Below are 21,598 nucleotides of genomic sequence, written 5' to 3' on the forward strand. Positions count from 1 at the left end.
ATTTTGTTTTGTCTCACTATATAGCCCAGGATGGTTTCAAACTCAAGGAGAGCCTCAGTCCCAGCCTCCTGAGTGCCGGAAATACATGTGGTGTGTCGTCTGGCTTCAGGGAGAGATTGCACCATGCTTCTCAGAACAATTCAGTTCTGAACTTAGGTTTAAACTTAGGAATTCTTGGGGCCGGGAAGTGGGCTCAGTGGTTCAGAGACTGATGGCTGTTCTTGCAGGGAACTCGGGTTCAATTCCTAGCACTCACATGGTGGCTCACAACTCCAGTTCCAGGACATCCAGTGTTCTCTTCTGGCTTCTGCGAGCACACTGGTAGTACGGAGTATTCTGCAGACAAATTCACATAAATAAACTAATAATGTTAAATATAAAAATAACAACAACAACAAAACCTTGGGGTTTCTTTATTCTAAAGTTTCTTTTATTTAATGTTTTGAACTCTAGTTGGCCAAGGAGTAATGGTGTGTGTGTGTGTGTGTGTTGTGTGTGTGTGTGTGTGCCTTGTTTCTCCTGTCACACAATGATGAAGATGTAATGAAGGTGTTGTTTTCTACCACATGGATGGACTGTATTACTTTATAAAGACTTAGGCTAAGGAACCAGAATCCTGCAAATGACATTTGTGCTGATCATGTGACCGGAGGCTTGCTAAGCCCTCACCTATTTCTCTCAGAAGCCTTAGTTCAGAATTCTCTGATGAAGTGTGTGTTTAGACTTTATAAAGCTGTGACTACTGTGAATGATGAAAATTGGCCATAATTGACTGAGTAAAGTTATTGATTTATTTTAAAATTGCATAAAGTGAGCAATTCTACACAGAGCTCTAATATGTTTTATATTGAATAGATTGTTTTTGTCTTTTTTTTTTTTTTTTTTTTAAGTACTGGGGCTTGAACCAAGAACTTCATGCTTGATAGACAAGCCTTCTCATTCTGAGCTACATAACCAGGTCTTTAAAATGTTTTTGATACTGAGAATGGCTATATAGCCCAGGCTAGCCTCAACTCAGCTTCCCAAGTGGTGGCTCGACAGACACGTACTGCAATGCTCAGCTAATATTGGCTTTTCTTTTTCATTTTATTTTTGTATGATGGGTTTGTGTGTCGCTATGGCTGGCCTTGGACTAAGATTGTGGTCATGTTCCTCTGAACAGAGCATGATTTAAGATTTATGAGTGGGGACCTAACTGGTATTAAACATCTCCTGTAGCCGAGGATGGCCCTGAACTTCTGATGCTCTAGCATTTACTTCCTGGTTAGAGGTGTGCACCAGGTGTTCCAGGGTTACAGGTGTGCACCAGGTGTGCACCAGGTGTGCTGGGATTATGGTGGGGATAAAACCTAAGGCGTTGTGCATGCTAAGCAAATATCCTTCTGATTGGGCTGCATCCCCAACCCATATATTAGTACTAAAAAATAAACAAGTTTTATAGGATTTGGCTAAAATTGACGCAGAACAAAATTTCCTGTTTTTGTATGTCTGCTTTTCTGCTGGTGTTAGCCCTCATCTTGTCCTGGATCCTTTTTTTCCCGGTTTCCTTCACCTCTCCTACTGTCCCAAATGCTTTCTCTGTCTCCTCACTGAACCCTGATGGTATAGGTGGTGGCTTCAGAACTTTGCCCAGTTCTCCTACACCTCAGGAGTGTTTCCAAGTGTGTCCTGGAGTTAGTTATTCTTTGAAAGCCCAAGTGATTGAGAGCTATCAATGAGTCCCATTTTATAGGAAAGGAACCCGAGGATTTGAAGTACAGTGCCTGAGGTTGTGTTAAGAGGACCTTAAGCTATGTTCTCAACCCCCACGCCTGCTGCTTCTCCACCATTAAACTCCCTCCCTAGGAAGGACCCCGCCTTCAGCTCTGAATCACCACCTTCCTGTGAGGCCAAGTGCCTTTCTATGGCTTAAAATGTGAAATGTGCCTCAGCCCCAAGCTCATGTGTTTGAACTGGTGACAATGTTTTAAAGGATTCTGGATCCTTCAGGGGTGGAGCCCTCTCCTCTCTAGGATGGGCTGTAAGCCATGTGAAGCCCTCCCTTATGCTGCTTTCTGGAAGGACAAATATTTGTGGGTAGACAGGGTGGCTGGCAGCCGACAGTAAACATGAGGTGGAGCGATCCTCACAGAGCAGAGGGTGTGTATGAGGTTAGGCGGGGAGCCCTGCTGTGGTTGCTAATCATTATTTAGAATGGGCAAAAACAAAATCACAAACACCACCACCAAGCCTTCACATTGGCTAATAGTGCTGTGGGGTGTCAGAGGAGACACATGCCCCCACACCCCTTTTCCCACAAGAAAGGACAAGTAGACATTCCCCCCACCCCCATCCCTCAATCTAGACATCAATCTAGGCTTGAAAGTAGTCTCCTTGAATAGGAAAAGCCTCTGCTTACACCAAGAGCTTTTGCCTCATATCCCTGGGGCTGTAAACCCTTCGCATTTTCTTAGTGATTGATTGATCAACCAGCCACAAATCCCTATGAGAATTTACTGAAAGTCAAGGGCCCTTTCCTTAGGAAGATGCTTCTAGGTAGAGAAACTAGCCATTAAATATATTTCTATCCTGTGAAAACCCCATTGAGATCTTTTGGCCCTCCCCCAACACCTCCCAGATCCTACCCACCCAGCTTCCGGTTCTCCCTCTCTTTCCCTCTCTCCTTTCCTCCCCTGACTGCTCAGATGTCACCTTAAGACATCAGATTCTAGATGTGTCTTCCTTTAAGGACCCATGAGGTGTTTTTACTATTTTAAGATACCTAACTAGAGTCACGCTGTCACTGTGTTTCTTTGCTCTTGGGTGGAAGAACATCCTTCGTTTTTGTTTTGTTTGTACAGTAATTCTTGTAACAGTGACTCTGGGCTGAGTGAAGTTAGGTTCCTCAGAGGGAGGCTGGGAACCACCAGCTTCAGCCTGAGGGGCATCTCCATCTTCGCCATCTTCACCATCTTCACCTGCTTCATCCTTCCCAGAATTCCCTCCCGCGGGCGGCCCTGGTATGCCACAGAGGTATACTTTAACAGTGCTCCTCACTGATATGCAAGGTCTGTGCTCCTTCCTTGGGCCCTTTAAGGGACCATGCCTTATAGACAGACTCCTTTCTTCCCTCCCTGGCTCTTGGCAGTCAGTGTATCACCTAGCCTGTTTGGCCTGTGGCTGCCATTTCTCAGATGAGAACAGTGTCTGGCACCGGTACCTGTCCCATGAGCCTGGAAAGTGATGCAGAAAGCAAGGTGACCATTTTTTTTTAAAAAAACTTTATTTTATAAAACAAAGATAAACGTACAAATTTTTAAGCATTTTTGCATAAAAGTATATGAATACATTTTTAAGGTTGTAATTAAGTATTTGTGGGTACATATACATACACATATGTATATATGTAACAATAATATAGGAAAAGAGGTTGTTAATTTGAGGGGATAGGAGAGAAACTGGGAGGGGCTGTAGGGAGGAAAGGGGGATGTGATACAGTTCTATTTTAATTAAAATATATTCTTTTTTTTTTTTTCTTGAACTTCACACAGTTGTTTCTGGGGTGTTCAGAGCTTTCTGGGGTTAGTATCCCATTATCAGTGACTGCATATTATGTCTGTTCTTTTGTGACTGGGTTATCTCACTCAGGATGATATTCTCTAGATGCATCCATTTTCTTAAGAATTTCGTTAAGCCATTGTTTCTGATAGCTGAGTAGTACTCCATTGTGTAAATGTACCACAATTTTTGTATCCATTCATCTACTGAAGGACATCTGAGTTCTTTCCAGCTTCTGGCTATTATAAATAGAGCTTCAATGAACATTGTGGTGCATGTATCTTTGTTGTATGTTGGAGCGTCTCTGGGATAAATGCCCAGAAGTGGAATAACTGGGTCTTCAGGTAGTACTATGTCCATTTTTCTGAGGAACCGCCAGACTGATTTCCAGAGTGGTTGTATCAGTTTACAACCCCACCAGCAGTGGAGAAGTGTTCCTCTTTCTCCACATCCTCGCCAGCATCTGTTGTCATTTGAGTTTTGGATCTTGGCCAATCTGACTGGTGTAAGGTGGAATCTCAGGGTTGTTTTGATTTGTATTTCCCTGATGGCTAAGGATGTTGAGCACTTCCTTAGATGTTTCTCAGCCATTCGATATTCCTCGATTGAGAACTTTTTGTTGAAGTCTGTACCCCATTTTTTAATAGGGTTGTTTGATTCTCTGGTATCTCACTTTTTGAGTTCTTTGTATACCTTGGATATTAGGCCTCTATCTGATGTGGGATTGGTAAGTATCTTTTCCCACTCTGTTGGCTGCCGTTTTGTTTAATGAAGATGATGACCCACAGGCTTTTCAGAGGACCTGTTAGCTACTCACGTGAAGGTGGAGGGACTGCCTGTTAAATAAAGGCAACTTTGTTAAAACATCTGGCATTTGTTTCCACTGAGAGTAACAGGTAAACTGTGTTTACTCCAAGGACCCCTGGCTGGATGCAGTATTATGGGGTTTGATGTATTGGGATGGGACCAGCCAGGGACCCAGCCAGCTGCCTAAGAAGAGACCATGTGCCTTTACTCCGCCTGACCCATTTCCTTCCACTGCTTCTAAATATATGTTGAAATAAAGCCAATTTATCCCCAGAGTCAAATATTTCCATTGTAGTGTGGAATTACAGCAGGTGTTTATTTTGCAGTTGGGAAACACGAGAAAAAAAATGGCCGAAGAACAGCTAATGTAGGTGTTTGCTAAAAGCTTCATTTAAAGGTGAACAGTTAACAGAACCCAGGCAGGTCAGGAGGAGGATGGTTTGAGCATCTCCTGGTCCTCAAAGGAAATGTGATTTCCCATTGCAAATGCAACCATTAGCTACAATTAACCCCAGCCACTGATACAAAAATAATCGCTGAGGAAGAACATCATCTGGGGGCAGTCAGAATCTAAAGACTTGAGCATGGGTGTTTAGGGCTCCTTGGGGACTTGGCTGGCAACAACCTGTACTGAGTGCCAAGAAAACAGGCTTTGGCCTTCTGTGTACACCCCAAGTAGAGTGGGGGGGGGCAGGAGCTCTGAGAGCCTGGGGCATTGTGATTTCAGACCTGGACGTGGGTAGGCACATACTAGAAAGGGTGACAGGAATTCAGAAATGAAGAAGGCTTCTCGGAGCCTTCAGGAGCTCGACCCGGGAGACATTGACCTGAAGGAATGAGGCGGGCATGGTGGGAGGGGAGCAAAAGAGAAGCCAACGTCAAGCCAGTGATGGCGTGCTCAGAGAGGGCAGAGACAGGGAAACCTCCTTTTGGTTTAATTTTTCCCTTTCTGAGCCAGGCGTTGTCTTTTTTTCCTTCTTCGGGCGATGGTCACAAAGGGGAGAAGAAATTTATTCCTGGAACCCCGAGGGCTGCGTTAATCACCACTGCATGAGGGAGCTGGAGAGTGCTTGGAAGAGAATTGCCTCCTGAGAAGGCAAAAGCCAGAGCTCCTTGTGGTAATTTAAATTTTCTCGGAGTTAATTGAAGTGTTAGGCCTGTGGACTTAATGTGATTGGAAACTGTGGAGTCCTGGGACATGTCTCACACTGGCATTGGTTTAGGGAGTGCCTCTTGTTATCTGAACAGTTGTCTCTGACAAAAACTGTTACGTGATGTTGCGGTTGACTCGAGCCCAGCTGTTTGGAGCCAAACATGGTGCTGCTCCTCGGGAAACTCACCTGCTCAGGAGCTGGAATGGAAGGGTCCTGGGAGCCAGGAGTTAAGGCCAGTTGGGGCAACGGGGGGGGGGAGAGAGAGAGAGAAAGAGAGAGAGAGAGAGAGAGAGAGGAGGGAGGGAGGTGGGGGGCAGGTGAGGGAAGAGAGAAGGAGGGAAAGAGAGAGGAAGAGAGACTGAGAGACCCCCTGTCTCCTCTCCTACACCCCCCCAATGCAAATTCTCATTACATCTTGTGAATTCTATATTGAGTTAAGCGTCATCATGGAGACTGGTGAGTGGGCTGTAGAAACCTGGAGATCGAAACTAAATCTCTGCAACTTGCCTGTGGAGGTCAGAGTGAGTGTCCCCAGCCAACCCCGTAGGATCATATGTTTGAATGCTTGGTCCCCAGTTCTTGGAACTGTTTGGGAAGGATCAGGAGGTATGGCCTTTCTGGAGGAGGTGTGTTGCTGGTCCTGGGCTTTGAGGTTTTAAGAATAGGGAGTGGTTTCCAGTGTGTTCTCTGCCTCCTGCTTGTGGATCGAGATGTCCCTGCCTCTGTGCCTTTGCGCTGTCATCATGAACTCTAGCCCTGTGAAACCATAAGGCCAACTGAATGCTTTCTTCTATAAGTTGCCTTGGTCATGGTGATTTATCACAGCAATGGAACAGTGAGACAGCACATAAATGTGCGAGGAAAGAGCCATTTCTGCAGAGTTGTCTTCTTCCCTCCAGGTGTGTACCTCAGCAACCCCAGCATCCTATAACAAATCAGTCACCTCTTGCCTTTACTTGTTATTTTGTCCCTATTGATTGTTAGATAAATATTTAAAGTGAAAGCGTTCAGCCTGGGTAGGGAGCTGCAAGTGAGGTGTTTGGTGCACGGACGTGGGGGTGCAGACAGGCAGATCCTTGGAGCCCAGCCCCCAGCTGGTCTAGCTGAACCAGTGAAGAACCCTATCTCAAAAATAATATAGAAGCAACTGAGAAAGACATCTGCCATCAACCTCTGACCTCTGTGTGTGTGTGTATATACAATCACACGCACCTGCACATGAGCACGTACACAAAGTCTAAAAAAAAAAGTATGCTCCTAGTAAACCTAAACAAAAAAAGCCCCAAAAAACAAAACAAAACCAAAACCCCATAAACAAACAAACAAAAAACCACAGGTAGGAGAGCTGCTAGATTGAATGGGTCACATGACCACTATTCTCCATGTGAGCATCCTCCTTGAAGCTAGCATTCATTCTCTCTGAGCCTGAATTGGGAGGTGGAGGAACCAAGACATGTAACTGGGTGTGTGTGTGTCTCCAGTGGTGGTGGAGGTGGAGGGGGCTTTCTAATGAACAAGACATAGAAGGGAGGAAGGGACCAGAAGGGACCAGATGAGGGATGGCGGGCCAGATAGTTGTCTCTGAAGGAGAGGATTGGGGAGCCCATCCCTGGTGGGTTTTTGGCAGCTCTTCCTGATGACCATCAGTAACTCTTCTGATTTTTGAGCAAGCTTCATTGGGTTTTCCCTCTTTCTTCAAGGAAAATATAGAACCTTGTTTTCTGAGTCCTGAAGTCCTTGGCCTTCAGATGGCCCCTGAAAACTAACCCCAAACTCACCCCAGTTCATCTCCAAAACTGAGATTGCATTTCCTTTCTTCACTTGCAGGTTTTATGGGTGTTTTGTTTTGTCTATGCTCAAGGCCAGAGGAAATGGGGAAGGAGTGAGGAAGGATTTGGATTTGTGCCAGGCCATTCCTACCCCTGCAGAGGGTGGGGCCTCTCTTGCCAATCAACAGGAGTAGATGATGGTTCTGTGAGCAATTTGAACACCTCAAGGATTATGCTGTAAGCCGTTGGTGTGAGCCATTCATGTTCTTTCTCTTGTGGAAGGATAACTGCGAGTCCGTTTCCCCGGTGGGGACACAGCAAATATTAATTACCAGTGGCTTATCCCTGAATACAATTGTCCCCTTCAGATCATGAAACAGATTTCTGATAAATGTACCTCTCTCTCCGGGGTGTCATTTGTCAGGGTGCTGAAGCTGTCAAGGATTTGCCTAGAGGGTGAGGTTCCTGTCTGATCTATTTCTTCCCTCTTTGGAGCACCTTTTCAAGATGCATTTTCATCTTGAAAGTAATTGGCAGGCGTGAGATTCGTTTCAGCCAGGAAAGAAGTATGTGACGGTCATGTTCTTTTGTGTACCTCTGGGGGATATCTGAACCAAACACAGTAATTAAACTTCAAAAGCAAGCAGCAGACATTAGCTATACTGACTTCAGGCCCTGTTCTGCCAGCAGCGGAGGTTAGAATCTTTGCTTTTGTTGTTTTGAGAAGAGGGTCTCACCGTGTCGATAGGCTTGAACTCATAGCAATCCTCCTGCCTTAAGCTCCCGAGAGTAGGGATTCCAGACCCAAGCAGGACATCTAGCTAGAATTGAAGTCTGATGCATAGTTTTTTTTTTTTTTTTTTTTTTGTTTTGTTTTGTTTTGTTTTGTTTTTTCCTTTAGGGAACATCAGAGGCATCCTACTCTTCTTGAAAAAAATAAAATATTTTTCCTGGAATGATCTGTGGAAGTCCCTGTTTGATATCAACCTGAGTGGGTTTGGAATCACCTAGGAGACACACCTGCCTCTGAACATGTAGGCATTTCCAGAAGGGTTAATGTAACTGAGGAAGAAAGACTTCATCTTTGATGTGAGCTGCATAATCCCACCAGCTGGGGATAAAGTGAAAAAAGGCAGCACCTGTGTTGGTCTGTTATGGCACCAAAAAAAGTGGCCAACCTGATAGTTAACACTCTGCCTCTGAGCTTGGCCGGTTACATGTGAACCACAGGGGAGAAGAGATGTGGGAAAGGTTCTCACTCATGTTTACCTTTGGCTTGTAGAAGCTCATTCCCTAAGATGTTGTAAGGAGAATTCTCATGTTTGAACCAGGGCAGAGATCAGCAGCATTTGGGGGTTTTGGTGTCACTTGGTAGACATGTAATGGCATCTGATTATCATGGAGAAACATCACCCATGGGTACTAACTTCAGGGCTGTTTACTGAGTGTCTCCGGGTTGTGACCAGGATGTGTGTGCAGTCAGGTTTCTTGTTCACAGCTTTTTCCGGAGGGGGTTTGTTGTCTCTCTGGGGTGTCATCCTGCTCAGGATGAGTTGGCCAGGGAGGAAGTGGCTGACGCTCATGTGTCTGCTTTGGGCAGAAGCCCAAGGTGATTGCGCCCCGGAAGGAATGTGTGAGGGAGCCGTGGTACCTGGGCAGTTGGAACAGTCTGTCCTGTGTGCCCCCATCAGTGAGGTAGGATCCCTGAGACATTTTCCTCTCTTGCATTATCCCTACTTCCCTTGTGGCCAGGGAAGAGCTGGGGAGATTGGAGCCTCTGATAGTGAAGGGACCCTCCTGCAGTGGTCTGCTTTCACCCACAGCAGGGATGGTCAGAAGTATGATGAGGTAGGAAAGAGGGCAGACATTAACCATGAGTTACTGACCAAGCCAGCTCAGTCAGTCAACGGGTTCTCCAGTGGCGGAGTGAGGATTAAGACAATTAGACAGTTCTGAGGCTGAAAGGTGGGTTTAATTCTTCCAGTCTCCTTTTATACCATTTTAACTACATGCAAGTAATAATAAGGTCAGTTCTAGGTTAAGAGAACAAGCAAGACAATAAAAACCAATAGCCAAGGAACAAGGAAGGCCATAAAAAAATCCCATAATCACTGTTTTAAGGGGAGCTTGTAAAGATGACCGGGTTCCCTGTCCTAGGCCAAAGTCCTACGATTGACTGAAGCCTACTTCTTTGTTCTAGCCTAAAATCAGATTCCTGCCTGAGCTTACTTCCCTGTCCTGGCCCAATGTCAAATTCCTGCCTGGAGCAACTCTACTTCCTTGTCCTGGCCCACTGTCAAATTCTTGCCAAGTGACCCCAAAAGCTCTCCACAAGTTACATATTAGCAGCTTGGAGGTCACTGCAGATGGCCCTCTCCCTCCTAATCAGTAGCTGTAAAACCAGGCAGGGTCTGGTTGGACATTAATTACTGGTTAAAAGATGAGACCCGGGTCTTATTTGTGGCCTTGGGTGGTCATAACATTTTGAATGGTCTGGAAATTCATTAATAGTTAAATATCTAAACCAACCAACCACCCACCACATGAAATGACTGGGGCTAGGGAAGTAAGTAGCTTGGTTGGTAGAGTGCTTTGCCTACCATGCAAGTCCCTGGATCGAGTCCCCAGCACCACCTGAAACTTCACTGGCACAGGCCTGTGATCCCAGCAGTTGGGAGGGAGTGGGGACAGGATCAGAAATTCAAGGTCATCCTTGGCTGCACTTTGAGTCTGAGGCCAAGTGGAGGGTGCACAAAACCTTGTCTCGGAAAACAAAAGACAAGCCAAACCAACAACCCATACTGTTTTCTTGTGCAAGTGATTGGCAGACCCTTTTGGATTACCTCCCAGGAGGAGTAACCCGCCCATCCCAGAGGCTGTAGGAGCTGGATAAAGCCTTTCTAATATACCAATCAGCACAGTGATCTCTTTGGTCATTTCCCCCTCCCCCTTGGGTGTAGGCATTCCTCGCCTCTGCTATAAACTGCTTATCTCTCATGCTACACCCTGTGTGTTCTGTCTGGATCTGGATGGTTTCCATCCAAGTTAGGAGGACCTAGGAGCCTTGAGAGCTCAGAGAAAGATCCCAGAGGCAAGAAGAGTAGAATAAGTGTAGAGAGCAAAGGTGTGGTCTTAAGTTCTCTCAGGGTAAATGTCCAGCTGTGTCACCTGGAGCTCCAGGTGTCTTCTGTTCTCTCAGGGTAAATGTCCAGCTGTGTCACCTGGAGCTCCAGGTGTCTTCTGTTCTCTCAGGGTAAATGTCCAGCTGTGTCACCTGGAACTCCAGGTGGGCCAGGTAAGAGAACAGTTGCCTTTACCTAGAGAGTTCAGAACTGGTGCCTGAGGCCTGGAGAGATTGTTGGTTCTGTGAGTTTATAATGACCTCAAGCAGTGGTTCTCATTGACTCTGACCTATCAGGAGGGAAGTCTGGTTTCTTAGAGATCTGTGTCCCCAGGTTCTCACAGTCTCTCCATCACCAGGTGACCACACCCACCTGTCCACTTCCACCTCTATAATTATAAGGGAAAACATGCTTGGACTCCTTTTAATATTTTTGCAGCTGCTGCTGTTTTGAGTTGGGGGTCTCATAGTGCAACCAAAGCTGGCCTGGAACTCAGTGGATAACTCAGGCTAGACTTGAACTTGTGGCAGTCCTTCTGCCTCAGACTTTAGTACTGTGTTACATTTTGGAGCCATCGTATCCAGTTTCTCCTTTAATCTGACTTGCTTAAATTTTATTTACAGGATATGGAAATATTAATAGTATTATTCTTGTGTGTTGGGGTATGTACGGGTATGGACACACATGTGCCATAGCTGCCTGTGGAGGTCAGAGGAAAACTTAGAGGAGCTGGGTCTCTACTCTGTGGGCTCTAGGGTCATTAGGCTTGGTGGCAGGCATCTTTACCTACCAAGCCATTTCTTTGCCTCCAGAATGTAGCCCTGGCTGTCTTGGCAGTCACTCTGTAGACCAGGGTGGCCTTAGACTCAAGATCCGCCTGCCTCTGCATCCTGATGGGATTAAAGGTGTGCACACCATTGACTGGCTTGAGAAACCCAGCTTTTCTTTGCCTGTACTATGTATCATATCAAGATACGGACACAGGGTTGAAACAAAGGAATGCTGAGTTGGAATCTTTTATCCTGAACTTGATTAAACAGAAAGCGTTACTGGCATGTGACATGGACCGCTCATACTGCCCATACCGCTCAAAGCACAGGTTGGAGTTGTTGTCTTTGAATGTGGAGCACATAGTATGGAAGCCTGTAGAATGCTAAATAGCATGAAGCCCTGCAAATCCTCTTCCAGTGATAGAAGAAAACTCATTTCAAATATGTGCTGAGATTTAGCCACAGAGAGGTGTGCTGAGCTGTGATTTATTCAAGAGGGAAAAAGTCAGGGATCATTGGGATGCATGGCCGGGGGACCTGGGAGGGGGGACTGCGTGGTCGTGCAGGGCACGGGATGTGGTGTGCTCTGTGATGGACTATGGGCACCGTGGTGGGCTGTCGGTTTGATGGCATTATTTATAGAATTTGAAAGACTCCATACTGCCTTGCTTCTGGGAGGCCGGAGCACCCACAGACATGTCACTCAGGAAAGACATGCAGTCGGGGATAGGGGTCCCAGCCGGTTTCTCCAGGTGAAAATGGGAGGGGGGCTTGTGGTTCCTGTGTTCCCAGGAACCGGAAAGAGTTGGGAACTGGAGTCCTCAGGCCCATGATGAGCCCGGGGACCCGGGTGGCATCCAGCTTGGCTCCGAGTGAGTGCCAGAAGTAATGAGGTGCCAGAAGAGGGGCCTTCTATGGGAGCCTGTCTGTATGACGAAGCCCCCAAGGAGGATGGTCCCCAGTGGAGATGGTCCTTGCTTATCCAAACTGTTTTATTCATGGTGGATGAAGATGCATGTCTTACTCGGGGTGAGTCAGAGATTAAAGACCTTTTGTAGGAAGGAAGCTCATTGGCTAAACACTCGGGGCCTATCTACAGACCACATCAGCACGGAAAACTCTAGGTTTTTATGCTACATGACCGGTTGTCATATCCTCTTAGTGGGGAGCTAGTTCCTAAGCCTACCATTCTAATTGATGCGATCTATCAGGTTTGTGAACTTGTACAACCTCACTAGCTCTTCTGTCTGGTGGCCCGGTGGTCCACTGCCCCACACCATACAGTATCAGCTGTTCAACTGGTTTCACAAGTACATACATTTTCACAATAAGCTCATGTACCAGATGTTAAGATTTATCTTTTTTAATGTGTGATGGATATTTTACTTTATTTAGCTTTGTAAAGAAGAAGTATTTTATAGTTAAAATTTTTATTTAGAAATGTGTGTGCATGTATGTCTGTGTGCATGTATGTGCATGCATATATGTTTGTGTGCATATATATATATGAGAGTGCAGGGTCTCCCCGTGTCCCTGCACTATTGCTTTAGGCACCTCATGCCAGGGAAGCCAGCTTCACATCCATAGAAAGTGAATTTCCTTGATCTGTATTCAGGATCTGATAGATGTTCAGGTTCAGGATGTTGGAGGCCGAGGAGAGAAGGCACCACAAAGATCTCAGTAGAGGGGAGGCTCTGTGTCCCGATCGTCCGCTCAGAGCCCCCTCTTTAGTTGCATTTCCTTTGAGAACAACATCAGCAACCTCTCCGTTTGTGTCTTCGCCAGTCACTAGCACATTAAGGTGTTAGCATTGACTGTTGATAAGTAGAATTCAGACGTCACTTTTAATCTTGGTGCGAGTATTGCAGAGAATAAAAAAGAAATTTCTCTCTGTGCTCTGTGGCTCTTGGTTGGAAGGGACCGCTGTGGTAAAACAGTCAGGAAAGAGTTCGCTCTGCATGGGAGACATGGAGAGAAGAGTGTGTGACTTCAGCTCTGGCTTTGACTGCAAGTTTGAAGGCCACCGCTGTCCTCCTCAGACACGTGTGGGAAGGCAGGTGTCCAGGAGAAAAGTGACATCCTAGGTGCCCTTTGTACTGAGAGCAGAGGACCTTGATGGCTTCCCCTGGGAGGACAGTCTCCCCTTCCTTGTTGCCTATCCTTTCCTGGGACAGACAGGACACATTCTCACCAAAGGAGATGGCTCCTCAGCTGACAAGCTCCTGTCTGGGAAGGAAACGTCTTGGTCTTCAGAGCTGCTCATGGGTCCATTGTTGGTAAAGATGAGCTCACAGCACACCTTGTTTGAGAGAGCTTGTCACACAGCACAGTGATAGTTGGGGTGTCATATTTGTGGCATCTTGTACACAGTTCTAAAAAGACTCCGTTCCTCAGTCTTTCAGCAAGAATTCAGGACAGTGAGGCACACCTGTTACTACATAATTCTTGGGAGGCTCGGGCAAGAGGATCATGAGCTCTGGGCTAGCCTGGGATATGTAGTAAAATGGGCTTGATGTACACATAAGGAGTAATGGGGATGGCTTTGGGAAGGGGCTTTTGTTCTAAAACTGAGGTCCAGGCTGAAGGTTTAGCTCCATGGTAGTGTAGGTCAGTGGTAGTGTAGCTCAGTGGTAGTGTCTGCCTGGTGTGTGTGAGGCCCAGGGTGTGGTCTCCAGCACCACACAGGGTGTACTGCCCTTGTACCAAGCAGCCATCTTCACAGGCTGACCATGTTGCCAGCCCCATGCCTGGGTTTTCATGTGATGTTAGAGATTCAAACCCAGGACCTCACGTTCGCTTGTGCAGTCTCCCTAGCCTGGGGCTCTCGGCCGTCCTGAGACTTCTGTCCATCCAGGTCGGTTTCTCAGGCATTTGTGAGGAGGACATTTGTAATCTGTATTGCTGTGCTGTGGAGCTGGGAGGATGGCAGTGGTGGTTCTAGAAAAGTCAGAGAAAAATGACATTCTTAGGAAATCATGGCTGGCCCTCTTCAGAAAGGCTTTTGAATGTGTAATTGGTGTGTATGCCTGTGTGTGTATGTGTGTGTGTGTGTAGGGGGGGGTGTCTCTGCCCTCTGCCCGGGGCAGTTGAGCTAGTTTACAAACATCTCTGGAATTTCCTGGCCTGGCATATACCACTACACCACTGAGGACCCAGAACAGGCTCAGAAGGGATAGTCCCACCCAGCGCACTTTCATTTCCCCCCTCACAGAACCCATGACAGAGGCCAGCTGTTATAATGTTGAGATGGAAAAATGCCATTATCCTGTCCAGCCTCCCAGGCATGGGGATCAGACAGAGATGTTAAGTCGTTCTGTATCAAAGTTAGTAATGGCCTCCAACATCCAAAGCAAATGGGCTGGGAATCCAAGCATCACCGAGCAAACGGCAGCAGAGAACGCACCTCTCCTGCCAGGTTCCTGAAAACCTGGGTCCTCTACCCGAACACGTTCATGCAGCTTTCTGACCAGCCGGCGAGGTCTGTGTGTGATGCTCTCTGCCAGCTGGAGTGGCTCCAGGGTGCGTGTGTCTGTGTACCCGGGAGAGCCCTCACAGGTGTGTCTGATCGTGATGTTGCAGGATCAGTTGTCAACTGAAAAACAAAAAACACATGCAATTGAGTGACTAAAACAAAATGAGGTGGGGAGGGGCAGAGGGGGGGAGGGTGTGGGGGTGGGGAACATCATAGCTAACCAGTCCTGGTCAAGGTGGTCCTGCCCATCATTGACCCATAATGCTCTGGGCTCCCTTCTGCCAAGGTGATCTGACATGTCAAGACTGTGAAATCTCCCCCAAGTGTCCTGCTCCAGGTGGTACCTGCCTTCTGCCTTTTCCTTCTCCCAGTATGAGATTCTTGGGGGAGAAATTCCAACTTCTTTGGGACCACATTTCAATGGGCTAAAAGCCAGAGTGGGGAGAGAGGGCGGTGTCTCTTTGGATGATGCTGGGATTCTCTGCACAGTGAGCTCTGCTATTCCAGGTCGGCATCCTCAGGGGTGGGAGGGAGCAAAGCTGGGGTGTTGCAGGGTGGGTGAAATTGCCAGCACAGGAGAATCATGGGAAAAGTCATTGCAGATAGCAAAGTCAGCCCTCTAGGTGCTTTCTACAGATTTATTTATGTATTTGAGAGCTTTGTCTGTGTGTGTTTGTGTGTCTTAACCAATAAGCTCTCTCTCTAGATGTTAACAGTAGAATCTACTGATTCGACAAGGCCAGTTTTATTGTTAGGTATTTGGTGAGGAGTAAACAGGAGAGACTCGGGCACAGAGCATTGGCTGTGCCTCTGGAGGGGGGAGACAAGGTCAGATACTAAGAATGGAAAGTTTGGTTTACCGTATGGTGGTTGAATTAAGACTAGACGAAGATTAGGGAGTAAGTCTAGATATCTAACAGCAGAGGAGTAGATAAACAATGTCACACACACACCACACACACAAAAACCACACACCTACACACACACTTGACACACACATATGATACACACCAAACACATGTACACACACACTATACACACGCACATACACACCATACTACACATACCACACACATAGACACACACACACACACACACACACACACACACACACTCACAAACACAGTGGAATTTTTTTTTTCAGCCACGAAGGATGGAGTTAGGTTGTTTGTCTCCAAAGGCCATTGGTAAACAGAAACCCCCAGTTAGTCACTTGGACCAGTTAGTTAGCAGTGGCTCAGAAAATCAGGGACAAATGCCCAATAAAGCCACCTTGTCAGTGGTGTGGGTTGTCCCGTCTGCTTCCAAGCAGGTAGATTGAGTTAAGGAAGGGCCCAGGCAGTCCATTTTGGCTTTGCCAACCGAAGCACACAGCCTAGCTGTGGCTCCTGATGGAGGAGAAATCTGTGGTCATGAGGCACAGCGATCTGTTACGTAAGGGACAGATGACCGACCTTGTTGGCACTGGCCTTTGCAGATACCTCAGCAACCAGTGTGAAGGTTTGCAATTGAGAAATGGCAGGAGCAGGGACAGAGGAGCCCCTTGTCCACCCATTCCCCTCCAAAGCTTTCTTCAGCTCTTTCCAGGAGTGAACATGTGGGTTTGGGCTCCTGTGCACTGTCCCTGGTTTTTGCATTTTACTTTTCCATGCAGCTGACAAGCCTGTCAGCACCGACTCCCGTGATTTGATTCCATACCGCACATCGCCTCTTCAGGCACTATGGAAACTGGCCAGGGGTTCCCCACTTCCTGTGCAGTGGGTTATCTGGGAAACGCAGCCTCACCCATGTCTGTGCCTTTGACATTTAACTCGGGATCCATTTTTGTGCCTGAGTTACCGGTTGGTGGTGTCCTTAAGAAGCCGAATGCCAGACTAAGTTGAAATTTGTACTTGCTTTGTTATTAAAAACAATAAGTGGGGTGTATGTGTGTGTGTTGTGGTATGTGTGGGTGTGTAGGGTGTGTGGTATGTGTGTTTGGGGTGTGTGTGTGTGGTGTATATGTGTGACTTGGCATACACATGGATGGAGGTCAGAAGGTAACTTCTAGGAGTTGGTTCTCTTTTCCCACCATGTAGGTCCTAAGGTGGTAAGAGCCTTTACCCACTAAGCCATCTCACTACCCCTGAGTTTCCTTTTCTTTTCTTTGTGCGTGTTTCTTGAGTGTATGTCTGAACACTGTGTGCGCAGAGCCCACATAGACCAGAAGGGGGCGCCACATCCTCTGGAACTGGAGTTTTCTTCTGGTTATTTTCAGTGCTCAGTTTACTCAGAAAGGTGACTAAAGCCAGTAGATGCCTTATACCAGGCCTAGAGTTGCTCCAGGGGGCGCTGTTGACATTTAAATACAGGGCCCAGGGCATAGGCTTGCATGTCCATCCCATCCCTGTCCCCCTGGGTCCCAGGATATCTCTATCATTGTAAACATAGGTCTCCCTGCCTCTGGTACTGGCTCTTGGTAGACACTGTTGAATGCTTTCAGAGAGCTGACGTGCGACTCCATCTCTGGGCACAGGCTTCGGTAACAATAGGACAGGATATCCCATAAGCCTGTGTGTTTATTACCTAGGATCTACATAATAGCTTCTGCTTGCAGAATAGCAAGTATTCATGCTGTCCAATATAATTGGAGTATGGGTCTCTTTGCTGATTAAAACTGAGAATATTCCATATCAGTTAGCAGCTTTATCTTGCTTACCTTTTTTGTTAAGCTTTATAGCACTGTTCAGTTAAAAGAAAATTGATTATGGCCTTCATCATTATGTTCTGGGGGGGGGGGCAGAATCATTTTTCCAAGACTAAGTTTTATGGTAAGAATTTTGAGAAAGTGCTGAGTTGTACAAATAGTATAAAATTTCGCTGTCTGTTAGCCGATGTGTGTGCCGTTGGCTGTCAGTGGATGACGATATTTTATCTTGTTTGAAATTAGACTTAACCAGTTGGCAGCATCTCTTGGCAAGCCAAAAGAGATGAGAAGATACTGTTCCTTAGTGAAGTAAAGGACTCAGAAGGCCAAAGCCCTGTTTGCTTATTCAGCAGGGTGGTTTCTCTAAACTTTGGGTCCTAAATAAATCCCCCTGCACTTTGCTGAGAGAACATTGGGAGCTTTTCAGACTGCATCTGGGGTTTGTCTGTGCACAGTGTGGACAGCGGCCCCCCGCCTGCAGGCCAGTGTCACACACCCATCGGAGGGGATAAAGGCTTCGGAAGCTCAAGCTCTGGAGGAGGGTCGGGGTGCAAGGAATTCAGTCGGAGTTGAAGTTCTTTTCCCTTTGTTACATGGTCTTTGGTTTCCTGGTCTGGCTTTGAAGTTTTGATGTGGCCGAGATTGGTCCTCATCTCCGGCCTCCACCTCCTGAGCGCTGGGGTCTAGGTATGTGAGGACACACAGTTCACATGGTACTGGGATCGAACCCAGGGCTTTGTGCAACTAGGCAAGTGCTCTGTCCCCTCCACCATCTCCCCGGAACTGCACCTCAGCCCTGGGTTACAATTTTAATTTAAACTGATTCAAGAAGCTGTCTGGAGGAGACGGAGAAAGGGGCCAGCTGAGCCCTGTGGTGGCTTAGGCACTGTGCCAAGGAGCAGAAGCCTCTGTAAGTGCAGAGACCGAGCTGCACTTCTGGATTATAAGTGTGCACAATAAAGTGTGTGTGTGTGTATATATGTGTGCACAGTAAAGTGTGTGTGCATAGTAAAGTGTGTGGGGGGGGTCCAGATTATGGGTGTGCACAGTAAATTGTATGTGGGGGGGATCCATATTATGTATGTGCACAGTAAAGTGTGTGTGTGTGTGTGTGTGTGTGTGTGTGTGTGTGTCCAGATTATAGCTGTGCACAGTAAAGTGGGGGGGGGGGTCCAGATTGCATCTCTGTGGTGTTTTTATAACCATGGATAAAAATTGAAATGGATGGGGGAGAAGAGAGAGAATATGATGTGATGTGATGTGATGTGTGTGTGTGTGTGTGTGTGTGTGTGTGTTTGTGTGGTGTAGGCTGGGTATCTTCCTTAATCTCTCCTTACTGTACTTTTTGAGACAGGGTCTCTCACTGAACCTTAGGTTTGCTGGTTTCCAGGGACTCACTTCTTGATGTGGCTTCTAGGAATCAAACCCAGATCCCCAGGCTTGCTCAGCAGGCACCGGGCTTACTGGGCACCCCCCAGCCCAGATGCGTTTTTTTTTTTTTTTTTTTTTTTTTTTTTGTTAAAGCACATGACTACACAAATAGAAAATAACATTTGTTTTCAAAGCCAGTGTGGCACAGAGTCCATGCTTGGCATATTTGCTGCTTTTCTTTGTGGCAAAATATCTGACAAGACCCAACTTAAGGGAAGAGAAGTTCATTTTAGGTCATGGTGTGAGGATTCCATGGTGTCAGCGAAGACATGGGGGCAGCTGCGTGGCAGTAGGGGGGATGGCAGCCAACCCCCAGGCCCATAACCGAATGATCTGCTTCTTCCAACTTGGGTCCACCTTCAGAAGGCTCCCCAAAATCCTGTAACAGCACCACCCAGCTGGCGACCAAGTGTCCAAACTCAGGAGCCCGGGACAATGTAACACTGGAGAGTAGCGGACCCAGGTCTTTCACTTCCTGATTCTTAGCAGCTGGACCAATCACAGTGGTGACAGGAATCCTCTGGGACTGACAGGGATGGAGCAGGAAATGTCACTCTAAGCTGAGGACAGGTTTTTGTGGGGAAACCCAAAGAGCAATGGGCCAGTGTCCAGCACAGGCACTGGCTGGCTGTGCCAGCAGCCCTGTGACCTTGGGTTGTCCCTCTCTTCTTGGAGTGACTAATTATCCTTTAGGTGTGGTGCTTAGCGGTTTACGTGCAACCTCCTCCTTCACATGACAAGCTGTAAGCCACAGGAGGCCCAAATGGCACAAAATAACCGTTGAGAACTCCGCTCGCTCCCCGTGGAGCGCTCTCTCCTTGATATGCCATTCAAAGACACAGGTTGCTGTTTGCCAACTGAAGGCAGACCACAAGGAGGGTTCCTTAAGTTTTGTCATGGGCTGAGCCAGGGCCTAGAGCTGACTCTCTTGTTCCTGGCTGTCCTCCTCTTCCCCATGTTTTACGCCACGACAGAAAGTTGTGTCCTATGTAGTGATTTTTGTGGAATGGGGTGGTGTGGCAGTTTGCCTTGGCTTTTCTCACTTCAGCTCCTAATTTCGCTGTGCTTGAGGATGGCGGTGTGTGGAAGTGACCGACTGGAACCGGAAGAGAAGAAACAGCCGTTGCTGTGAGGGAGAGCCCAGCATAGAAATGGAGTGTTGAGGGTTGCAGAGACCTGCATTGTTTTTAAAGGCATCTCACAGCCTAGGCTGGCTTTGAACTCACCACGTAGCAGAGAATGACCTTGAACCTCTGGCCCTCCTGCCTCTACCTGCCCAGTGTTGGGATTACAGGCATGCAACACCATGCCTTGTTCTATGTGACGCTGGGGACTGAACACAGAGCTTTGTGTGTGCCGGGCAAGGACTCTACCAACCGAGCTGTCTCCCTAGTCCAGGGTCTCTGGTTCTTAATGTGATGACTGTTGACTTATTTCCTGAATGGCTGTGCAGTCATCCCTGATGGTCCTGCCATCTCTTTTAGTGCTGATGGCATCCTAACATTCTCTTTGGGTCAGTGTTTGGGGCATCAATGGATAGACCCAGACCCAGGGGCCGCAAAGGCCAAGCACGCTGAGAGCATCCTGTAGGCAGTCCTCTGCCTCCGTCCAGCTCCAAGGCTCCTCCCTTCACCTCCAGGTTCTTGTTTTCTAGATGATGAACCAGGTGGAGGGTCAGCAGAAGAACCTCGTTCACGCCATCGAGTCTCTACCAGGCTCCGGCCCCCTCACTGCCTTGGACCAGGACCTGCTTCTCCTGAAGGCTACCTCTGCTGCCACCCTCAGCTGCCTCGGGGAGTGCCTCACCCTGCTCCAGCAGAGTGTGCGCCAGGCGGGCCCACCCAGCCACAAGCCGGGAGCCTCGGGTGAGTACTGTGTTCCCAGCCCCCCACCCCAGGCTTGTCTGATGGAGAGGCGTGTTGCCCCTGATTACACTCGAGCATCTCATCCCATGCATTCCTCCTGTTTACCTGTGTGTACCTGCCTCCCGTCCCATCCCACCCATCTGTTCATTCATTCTTAGTGTGCCGAGAGAGGACGTTACTGTGTAGTCCCAGGTAGCTTTGAGCTTGCTACATAGTCTAGGCTAGCCTTGATCTTATGGTGATACTCCTGCCGTAGGATTCTGAGTTCGGCAGTTATAGGTGACGACCACCATGGCCTACCTTTTCCCTATCCATCCTGCTATCCTTTGGTCCAGATAATTCTCCGTCCCTCCTCCCCAATACTGTACCATCCTATAAAAACGCACCCAGTGTGTATCCGGAGGCTGTCAAGTGTCCTTGTGGATCTGGCGGCCTTGCCCTGATGTTTTAATCTGTCGGTGATTCCTGCTCTCGGTTTGCCATCGTTCAGAGCCAGCACCATGTACCCTCCAGTGTCTCCACGGCATCCATCCTCCACAGCTTGGCAGCCACAACAGATGGCAGACACTCCGCCTGACCTCTCCTTTCTGTCCTGTTCACTCCCTCTAAAGGACAGATTTGTGCAAGTCCCTTTAGGGACAGTGTCAGGCAGGCCTCCTGTGGTGGCTGGTCATGTGGGAGGACTTTGCTGAAGAATGGTCCAGAAGCTTTGTTAGTTCTTCTTCCAAAAGCCAGAGGCAGGAACACAGGGCTCCAAGAGACTTCTGTCCTATCTGAGGAGTAAGTAGTGACCGGGCAGAAAGACATCACTGAAGGTTAAATTCAATACTAAAGACAAAAAATAGCTTAAGGGGAGATGGCTCAATACCAAAACCTAATAAATAAATGATTTCAGGCTTCAGAAAGGGTATAAGAATAGTATGGAGGGGGGTGTAGAGATGGCTCAGGATTAAGAGCACTCGGAAGATCCACATCAGTTGGCACA

General features: G+C 47.5%; 1 protein-coding gene across 1 annotated transcript in view; it reads left to right on the top strand.

Annotated features, from left to right (window-relative positions):
• OSBPL10 (oxysterol binding protein like 10) overlaps positions 1-21,598 on the top strand; it is a gene marked incomplete at its 5' end in the record, with an annotated part of 222,325 nt that overhangs the window by 149,470 nt on the left and 51,257 nt on the right. The window contains one exon of the mRNA XM_080934693.1: positions 20,403-20,613. Coding sequence (XP_080790819.1) covers positions 20,403-20,613 — 211 coding nt within the window. The remainder of the gene's footprint in view (positions 1-20,402; positions 20,614-21,598) is intronic.

Source organism: Micromys minutus (genome assembly GCF_963924665.1).
Source record: "Micromys minutus genome assembly, chromosome: 21".
NCBI lineage: Eukaryota > Metazoa > Chordata > Mammalia > Rodentia > Muridae > Micromys > Micromys minutus.